This window comes from Mastomys coucha, unplaced genomic scaffold (genome assembly GCF_008632895.1).
Source record: "Mastomys coucha isolate ucsf_1 unplaced genomic scaffold, UCSF_Mcou_1 pScaffold16, whole genome shotgun sequence".
Classification (NCBI taxonomy): domain Eukaryota; kingdom Metazoa; phylum Chordata; class Mammalia; order Rodentia; family Muridae; genus Mastomys; species Mastomys coucha.
Window position 1 is genome coordinate 34,528,045 of NW_022196898.1, and position 10,533 is coordinate 34,538,577.

General features: G+C 42.5%; 1 protein-coding gene across 2 annotated transcripts in view; it reads left to right on the forward strand.

The window, feature by feature from the left end:
• Gatb (glutamyl-tRNA amidotransferase subunit B) overlaps window positions 1-10,533 on the forward strand; it is an 83,150-nt gene that overhangs the window by 44,453 nt on the left and 28,164 nt on the right. For both annotated transcript variants that reach the window (XM_031374232.1, XM_031374233.1), the window contains exons 7-9: window positions 1,247-1,331; window positions 3,158-3,202; window positions 4,939-5,128. In XM_031374232.1, the coding sequence (XP_031230092.1) occupies window positions 1,247-1,331; window positions 3,158-3,202; window positions 4,939-5,128 (320 nt within the window). The remainder of the gene's footprint in view (window positions 1-1,246; window positions 1,332-3,157; window positions 3,203-4,938; window positions 5,129-10,533) is intronic.

Here is a 10,533-nt window from a genome sequence, read left to right on the forward strand (position 1 = left end):
TCTTTGTATACATTGGATATTAGCCCTCTATCAGATATAGGGTTGGTAAAGGTCTTTTCCCAATTTGTGGGTTGCCAATTTGTCCTATTCTGTCTTTTGCCTTATAGAAGCTTTGTAACTTTATGAGGTCCCATTTGTCAATTCTTGATCTTAGAGCATTAGCTATTGGAGTCCTCTTCAGGAAATTTTCCCCTGTGCCTATTTGCTCGAGGTTCTTCCCCACTTTCTTTTCTATTAGTTTCAATGTATCTGGTTTGATGTGGAGGTCCCTGATCCACTTGGACTTAAGCTTTGTACAAGGAGATAGGAATGGATCGATTTGCATTTTTCTACATGCTAACCACCAATTGAACCAGAACCATCTGTTGAAAATGCTGTCTTTTTTCCACTGTATGGTTTTAGCTTTTTGTGAAAGATCAAGTGACCATAGGTGTGTGGGTTCATTTCTGGGTCTTCAATTCGGTTCCACTGATCTACCTGCCTGTCACTGTACCAATACCATGCAGTTTTTATCACAAGTGCTCACTCTGTAGTACAGTTTAAGGTCCGGGATTGTAATTCCGACAGAGGTTCCTTTATTGTAGAGAATAGTTTTGGCTATCCTGAAGCCCACACTTTCTATACCTTCCCAGTACATAGGTTCACAGCATGAGTTGGTTATCTCTCATTGGTGGAATCCATTGTCTTTTGAGTCCATTGACCTCTCTGTGCCCCAGATGAGGAGATACCAGTTGCACGTAGGAGGGGTGGGGGGAGATCCACCCCTACTGGGGACATTTCCTGGAACTGGCCATTACCTATTCCCCCCTTCCCCCTGCCGCATTTAGGGCATCTCCTGGGGATGGATGTTTGCTTAGTAAAGCTCTGTCTTTTGGCTTAATGGACATTCCTGCCTCCTCGCTATTTTTATGAGGTGTCCCTGTTTGCTCAATTCTTAGAGTTGTCACAGGGTAAGGAATTTTAATGGCCACAATTCTGCATGTGTGGTCACGAGACCTACACATTAGTCCTATCCCTTCTCCCATGGTATATACAGTCTGTACTAGATTGTTAAACTCTGAATTGCGGTATCTGAAAAAAGAGAGAGGAAGGAAGAGACAAGCTTTTTAAGGCCCTTCGCAGTAACCTGCATGGGAATGACCATTGTAAGCAAGCTTTTTAACTTAACGATTGAGAATGGTTTCTACTTATTGCCTGTATGATTTAAAGGTATTCAAAATATACTAACTTGCTATGTTTTTCTTAGACTATGAAATTCAGAGGCAAATCACTGAACTTGAGAATGGAGGTGAAATTCTGAATGAAACTCGTTCATTTGATTATAAGCTGGGGTGAGTTTGTTTTTATAAGCCTGTTGGACACAGCTTGGTGATTGTGACTCAGCCAAGGATTATGTGACTAAGGTCCTTAGTTTGTCTGTAGCCATTAGAGAAGAGACTACTGCATCCCACTGTACCCCATAGGGCTGAAACATGGTCTGCTGGGGTCTGAGTGAACAGATGCAGGCTTACACAGAAGTGCTTACTCTCAGATCCTAGGTTCTCCTTGCTTTTAGCTTGCCTGCTTTGTGGCAAGAAATTTTGTTCCCTTAAATAATGTGTCAGACTTCTCACAGCCTAAGCTTGATGTAGAATAGAGCTGGTGATAGGATACTGTACCAGTTACTTTCCTATTGCACTGGTAAAACTGTGATCAAAAGCAGCCTATAGAGCGGTTATTTCAGCTTGTGAGTCCTGAGTCAGCATCCATAATGGCAAGGGAGGCGTAGCAGCAAGTGGGTGGAACAGGAGATCCAGTCTGCAATCACAAACACAAAGCAAAGAGAGCAAAGTGGAAGTGGGGCAAAGCTATGAACTCTGAAAATCCCCGCCCAGTGACATACTTCTCCAAACAGCACTGCCAGCTGGGGACCAGGTGTTCAAAGACCAGAGTCTCTGGGGGACTTTTTGTGTTCAAACTGCGGCAGATATGGTTTGTTTGTTTGTTTGTTTTAAATTGTCTTTCTAAGCATTCTTTCCTTTGTTACTGTGTTTATATTTATGTAAATATCTCCTATGGAAATCTGAGAAGCTTGAATTTGCTTGTCCTTGATTGAGACAACCCTATGCCAGTCACTGTTAAACTATAACAAATATTTGAGCTATTGAGCTTATAAAGAGAAAAGGTTAATTTTGGTTCACAGTTTCAGAGATTTCAGTGTGTGATTGATTTGGCCTATAGTGGCACATCATATCTCAGACACATGGCTCAGCTACACTGCTTACTTCATTGTCAATATGCTGCACAGTCTTGATTATTAAGTTGATTAGTGAAGCATAGCTCTGGGTATGTCTGATGGTGTTTCCAGAGACCATGAGACCCCCAGCTTAATGACTGATTAGTCCCTTCCTGGAGTCCTATAATGGCATTATTAAAGCTGGGGCCTGGTAAAGAGGACCATGAGGTTGCTGGGGGCATGTGAAGTGGGAACTTGAATGGTTCTTCAGAAAGTCAGTTGTGTTGGATGGTGTTTTGCTGGGGCAAACACAGGAAGGAGTGTTTCACTAAAGCAGACATGTCCTTGGGTATATATTGTACTCTGTCTGTTTCTATATTTCTGTTTCTTTATTTGTTCTGCATATTTTCCCACCATGATGGAATAACACTTCTGAAACTACAAACTAAAATAAATATGTGATTTTTCTCTTAAGTGTTTCTTTCAGGTATTTAGTAAGAGTGAAGAAAGTAACATACTAGGGAAAAAAAGACAGAGGGAGGTACCAGGGTTCCAGTCTTCTTTAAGGGCATATTCTAATGACCCAAAGGCCTTCCACTGGACCCCATCTCTTTCTAACACTTTTAATGTTTCTACTGGTAACTTTTTTTTTCCTCACTGAGACAGGGTCTCTCTGTATATCCCTGGCTGTCCTAGAACTCACTCTGTAGAACAGGCTTCGAACTCTGAAATCCGCCTGCCTCTGCGTCCCAAGTGCTGGGATTAAAGGCGTGCGCCACCACCACCCGGCCTGGTAACTTCTTAATAGAACCAAGCCTTTAACACATGACCTTTGGGAGAAATGCTTGAACTCCAGCCCATAGTAAGGTCCCTCTCTCTGCATGTGTCTAGCTAGGGATACATGCAGTGTTTGCTTAATGCTGTCTTATCTGACTGTTGCAGGTGCACTGTGCCAATGAGAGACAAGGAAGGAAAACAAGACTACAGGTGAGCAAAACACCAACATATATTTGAGGGTCTATTTCAAACCCATTTGAAAGTCAGCTGGATGACTTTTGCTGGAGAATTTTGGAAACCACTTGTTGTTATTACATGATAGGAATCAGGATTTCTTATGTAAACTAGGAGAAGTGATGTTTTCTTGACTTGTTAGCTGTAGAGCCCCTGTTTTGTAAGACTCAGTTGCTGGAAGGTATCTGTTTACAAAACTGTAATAAAGATGGTGTCATCCAACCAAGAGGATGGCAAGCAAGGGTGGGCCTAGGCTTACATTTGGCATTCAGTCCTGTAATACTTTGAAATCCTTTGGGAGGATGTAAAAAAGAGATCAGTCTTGTCATTGGAGGTCCCTTCCATCCTCAGGTGATGCTGTCTCATTGCCAAGAGAAGCACATTAGGGGCTACATCAGTAGAGTCCTCATTATATGGAAGAGGTTCTGTTCCTAAGCCAGAAGGGCTATTATATAATAGAAGATGTTCACATAAAACAAATAATAAGGAGATATTTAATATAAACTGAACCTTTTACTTTTTCTCATAGAGTTCAGCAGCTTACAAAGATGAAAGCTTTAGTGATAAAGTTGTTGAAATTCGCTTTCCTTTGTGAAGTATGATGTATCTTCATTGCCATACTCCTGTCATGAGCCTATCAAAGGCAGGATGTTTTGTTATAGTGTTCCTCGAGGTTTAGGCATTATTCCCCCATGTTGCTACTCCCTGTAATTCTTACTGTTTACCTTTTAACTCAGGCACTGGCTAGAGCCCCCAAGTTAGATAGCAGTGGTTCTCGAGATCTCCCTTTGGGTTTGCCCTTACTTTCAGAGAGCAGACTGGCCCTATCTGAGACTTGGTATCATGTTTAAGAATTACCCATACCTCTAATCCAGTTCCTCCCTGCATTTGTTGAGCACTATGCTGTTTTTATGGAAGCCCTTTGGCTTTCATGGGCAGAGGGAAAACAGTGCCAGTTTAGAACAAAGCGATATTTTTCTTTCATACAACTAATGCAGTGCTATGACCCATCTGATTATTAACAAGTGACTGTTTTTAATGGAGCAGCGTTGAATGGGAAGTGTCATTAACTCACTTTCTCCCAGTCTTCTACCGTTCATTTTATGTCCTCTACTACAACAGTGAACCAATATTGCTGCCTATTCATTGAAATCTATGGGATTCCAATACACTGGGATTCCTTCACTCACTGCTGTACTTTCTGTGCATTTGTCCAGTGGCATGAACTGACACAGAACAGTAGCTTAGGCTCCACCCAGTCCCCCTTTGTCCCTTCCCACTAGCTTCTGCATTTCATTTAGGCAAATTCCGTTCTGCTTCCTGCTTCTCAAGAAGGGAAGAGCCCTGCCCTTTCTTCCCCATTGACTTTTCACTTACTGTAGAGTATTGCTAAAATAGAAATTTTAAAGTAGCAGAAAGTCATCATACTGCCTCACAAGTAATTATTCTCTGGTCCATCAGCTTCCACCCCTCTGACACTTTCCTCTCTAGTATAGACCAGAATGTGGTTCAGTACCATGTTACTCTTTCTCCCATCTTTATTCTGTAACATTGATGAATGTGTTTGCTGTGGTCTTTCACTGGGACATTTAGAAACCGTTGCAAGCATTATGACTTTGTATCTAGCACAAAAGCATTCCTTTTGTTGTTAGATTTGCGGTTCTAACCAGTCCAGACACCCAGAATCAGATCCATGTGTTCTCTTTGTTTAGGTTTATGCCAGAGCCCAACCTGCCTCCCTTAGTGCTCTATGATGACACATCTCTGCCACCAGATGCAGACTCTCAGCAGGTGATCAACATTGACCAACTTCGGAATATGCTACCAGAGCTTCCCAGTGCAACCAGAGAAAGGCTTGTCCAGCAGTACGGGATGCTGCCAGAGCACAGCTTTGCATTACTGGTAAGTGTCCATTGGATCAGAAATTAACCCAGCTCAGCAGCCTGGCTGATGCTCCACAGTGGCCCCTGCAGGCACTGTCAGGCACGTTTCTCCGCTCCTCCTCCAGACCCCTCTGAGAAGGGTAAGGCACTGTACCTTACTTGCTCCCCTTGACAGTACATGCTTGCCTGCTCCTCAGCACAGCAGAAAAGCAAGCAGAATCTCCTGGCTGCCCATAGGAGGCATGGAGACAAAGGTTATGGATGAATGTGTTCCCACATATCTTCAGGACAAAAAACAAGCAGTCACCCTCCCCAAAAAGCAGTGTTTAGGGTTTCTAGATGTTTTAATGGTGTTGAGCCAAGACAAGGTGTTACTTTTCCCAAAGCTAGTAAACATTTATCCTGTGTAAAATGTTGGAGACTTACTAACCGTCTTCATCCTGTGAGGCCTGAACATGCCTCTTTTGGGCAATTACAGAGTCTGGTGCCCTTGAGGTAGCTTAGGGATTTTCCATCCTTTTCAGAACTACTTGGAGCTTTATGGATCTCTTTGTCATGGCAACAGGACAGTGATGCAGCTTCAGCGAGGGTGGCATTCTGTCACAATTGTCATCTTGTCACAGGAGAAAGTGGGAAGTTGTTTTGTAGTTTTGGGTAGTTTTTGAGACAGGGTATCATATGATCTTGGCTGGCCATCCAGGGCAGCAAAACCTGTGGAAACTGGATTCTTGCTTTTTAAATGATCAATAATAAATATATGGGAGTATTGGTGTATATATGTAGACATATATATTCAATAACCACAATATAGTGGCTTATAGTACAGTAGGCAATCTATTGCTGGCTGAATGGTTCTTTTTGTCCTATTAGCTCAGCTACTTTGAGAAGCACACTATGCCCTATATGAGAACTCCTGATTTCTGACCAAGAGTGACTAAGTGCAGACTGCTCTTCTGGTATTTTAGGTTAACTTGATCACTGCCTCTGGTAGGGAGCCATTGTGTCTTATGCATACCTGTCTTGTCCAATGTCTTAATCTTCACCCATCTTCCCTATCACCTTTGCTGCTTGAACTTAATACTGAATTAGAGACCTACATCTTATTAGTATTCTTTAGCTCACTTCAGGGAAGGAAGGAGGGACCAAGGATGTTTGGTTACAAAGACATCAGTGCCATCTTTCCATCTGGCCTTTGAACTGCTGGGCTCAAGCCAACCCTTTGAGGTAGCTTGTAATACACCAAAGTTACTTGGTCAAGTCTTTGCTCTAGACCACTGGTTCTCAACATTCCTAATGCTGGGACCCTTTAATACAGTTCTTCATGTTTACTGACCCCCTAACCATAAAATTATTTTGTTGCTATTTCATAACTGCATTTTTGCCACTGTTATGAATTGTAACATAAATATCTGATACCCAACAGTTCAAAAGGGTTGAGACCCCCTGGTTGAGAACTACTCCACTAGCCTGATTTCCAGAAAGAATCTACTAAATATGGCATTAAGAATTCTTGTAGTAGATCAGCCTTTCTCCATAAGAAAGGAAAAAGGGGCTCCTAAAATCTTAAGCACACAGCTGTTTCATTCCCCTGAAACGCAGCTCTTGAGATTGCCACACTTGGTCCCTGGGTTGTGTCTGCCTCACTTTGCTGAATGAACTCTGTAAAGTTATGTCTGTACCCTAGTCTTTTCTTGGTCTAGCTGCAGCAGGCCTTGAATAAATGCTGTCAAGGACTATACTAAATGAGTGAATCTGTTTGAATAGTTTATAGACCTGTTTAGGGAAAATTAATTCTCACCGGTAGCAGGTACTGTGTGTGTGGGGGGAGGGCAAAATTGTTCACACCCTTCCTAGTGTTTATGTTTATCCCTGGCGCTATGACTGATCAGCTGTCAGGGAGATTGCAGTAGACAAACCGAGAGTAGGAGCCCAGAGGAGACGTTGAACATGATATTAACCATACCAAGATGGAGGTGATTTTTTTTTTTTTTTACATTTTTAAGATTTGTTTTCTTTGGCACGTTTAAGGCATAATATTTATATATGGAAAATATGAAAGATAGTGTATTAGGTGACTGAAAAAAATAAAAAGGCTTGTCCTTGAGATTTCCAGGATGGATGAGAATGCGAGACTGGAACAGACAGAATGATTCAGACGAATTGTTTCTCGAAATTAGGCAGCCTGAGCCCTTTATGACTCCATAATCGTTGGAAGCTGAGTTACTCATAACATTCCCGAAAATGATATGTTCATGTTTTCTGCCTTCATCAGAAGCACAACAGATTGCTGAGAAGGGCAGATGCACAAATCTAATGAACCATCTTTCAATTTAAAGCATGCCCAGGAGTATTCATTAAATAAATGGCAATGGTAGAGGTGTGCTCTCAGGGCTCCCACTCCAGCACAGGGCCTTTAGACTTCTTATTTAATTAAGAAGTGTGTGCATACCACCACCACCCCCCCACACACACACACTCCCCACATAGGAAAAAGCCTTCAGAATTTAACTCACTTTAATTTATCTTGCCATTTTCCTGTGTAGTAAACACTGAATTATGTTTTGTTAGTGTTATCTTTGATATTTATAGAACTCTTGCTAATACCCCTAGCATGTACTGTCTTATCAAGTACATAGTAGGTCTTCATTGTCTGGACAGACAGATGACTAGGATACCATTGCATTGCACATAAGAGTCCTTAGAGAAGTAGTGTTCCTGACAGACTCTGGAGACCAGATGGATAACCTAAGCCACCCTTGACAACCCAGCAGTTCCAGCTTTGTTTTATTAGCAGATTATTCTGAGTCTGAACTTTCTCTCCTATGAAGAGTCCCATTTCAAAAGGAAACCTGTATACTGATTTTCTTTACCCACATTCAGATTTGCCCCGCTAAAGACTTCAAGTTCCTAAGCTAACTTGGTTCCCCTATCTTAGTCAGATTGCCGTACTGGGATGTAGAGGCTGAGGTTTGGGCATTGGGGTTATGGCAGTAGAGTAGGACCTTCTGTGAGTCAGTGGGTGCTGGGAGAGCTGTTAGGGTTATTAGAGTTGCTGATTCTCATGGGAACATTGCTTCTGGGTGTCTCATTTCAGTCAAGGAACACAAACGGTAGCCATTTGCCTACCATGTGCAACTTATTTAAAGGCAGCTTGCTTACAGCATGCTACCATTTACTAGATCTGCTTCAGACGTCCCCCAAGGCTCTCCTGTCATGGGTGAGGAGCAGACAGAGCGGCTCTCCTGTCACGGGTGAGGAGCAGACAGAGCGGCTCTCCTGTCACGGGTGAGGAGCCGTAACCTTTGTGCTTGAGGGACTTTCATGCTCATCGTGGGCCATGCTCTATGTTTCTGAGCTCCACTTCCTGCTTGCACGCACAGTATGCTGCCATGCCAGGTGGAAATAATGTCGTCTAGGTAATGACTAGTCTTGATTGCCTTTGTTTCACTAGTGGAGGGAATTGAGCTTTTACTTTTGCTAAAACTTAATGCTTTATGCAGTCCATGATTGTTTTACAAAGCTCAATCAGAAAGTACAAGTTCATTGAAAGCTTTTAGCCACTCTTGTTGGTTTCAAAGATGCTAGACTGTCCTATAAATAAACATAAAATGTTGCCTACTACATTTTATGAAAATCAGTCAACTATAATGAAAAATAAACAGCACAAGTCATGCCAATTTCCCAAGTGGAAAAATTAGAGAGGTAACATTCTGCATCTTCATTTATTTTGTTTCTTAAACTTTCTGCTGGAAGTGCATGGGTCCTTTGGTCTGAGTCATTGAGACTCCTACCTAGGGCAGTTGGTAGGGCTTGTAGGGTTGCCTGAGGCCCTGTGTGTTGAGCCTGGCTTACAGGGCAGGATGTGCTGTGAGCTCTGGTGCAACTGTGGACGTGAACAACAGACAAGAGATGACTCATAGCTGCCGTAGAGGAGCAGCAGATGCAGCAGGCCTAGGTCAGGTTTGTGAGGCCTGCTGCATCTGCCACTGTCCTGTCCCAGTGCACAGGCTTCACCGTGGCCTCTTATTCTTCATGTTTTGTGTAGTCCCACCCAGTTAAAGCTCTCACATCCCATGCAGGTAGTCAGAGCTCCCCACTTCCAAGCTGGAAGAGGAGAGGATGACTCACACCTCAAATATGGTACTAAACAGCAGAATCTTCCTTGAAGCTAAAAAGATTCCAAAGGAATTAAGTGGACTTCTGGAGTATGATTCTAGGTAAAGGAGTGTTAGTATTAGGCAACATACAGGCATGGCTCATGAGAGCGTGCTAAGCAGCAGTTTATAAAAATCCAGCCTGGTCCCCATGAATCTGTAGGAAAACATGATATCACCCCCACCTGCCCTCTAGTCAGTGACCTGTGCTACCTTTTGTGTGAGTCAGGCTCTGTATTCAGCCTCCAGATTTGTCACCTCGTGGACAGCTTCATTTTCTCCATAGAAAGTAATAATCCTTTGATGCTGACATCATAGAAAAGGTTAAGATGTCTTCCAAGGACGAAGAAACAGAAGGTATCAGTTGGTTGTTAAATGAACTGTTTCTGAAGCTTTTACTTTAGGTTTCTTTTACGTTAGAAAGAGCCTGGTTTTCAATGTATGTGGTTTGATGTGGAGGTCCCTGATCCACTTGGACTTGAGCTTTGTACAAGGAGATAGGAATGGATCAATTTGCATTTTTTACATGCTAACTGCCAGTTGAGCCAGCACCATCTGTTGAAAATGTTGTCTTTTTCCACTGTGTGGTATAGCTATGTATAGCTCCTTTATCAAAGATCAAGTGACCATAGGTGTGTGGGTTCATTTCTGGGTCTTCAATTCTGTTCCATTGATCTACCTGCCTGTCACTAATAGAAAAGAAAGTGGGGAAGAACCTCGAGCAAATATGCACAGGGGAAAATTTCCTGAAGAGGACTCCAATAGCTTATGCTCTAAGATCAAGAATTGACAAATGGGACCTCATAAAGTTGCAAAGCTTCTATAAGGCAAAAGACACTGTCAGTAGGACAAAAACGGCAACCAATAAATTGGGAAAAGATCTTTACCAACCCTATATCTGATAGAGGGCTAATATCCAATGTATACAAAGAACTCAAAAAGTTAGACTCCAGAGAACCAAATAACACTATTAAAAAATGGGGTACAGAGCTAAACAAAGAGTTCTCAACTGATGAATACCGAATGGCTGAGAAGTACCTAAAGAAATGTTCAACATCCTTAGTCATAAGGGAAATGCAAATCAAAACAACTCGGAGATTCCACCTCACACCAGTCAGATTGGCTAGGATAAAAACCTCAGGTGACAGCAGATGCTGGAGAGGTTGTGGAGAAAGAGGAACACTCCTTCATTGTTGGTGGGCTTGCAAGCTAGTACAACCACTCTGGAAATCAGTTTGGCGGTTCCTCCGGAAATTGGACATAGTTCTAC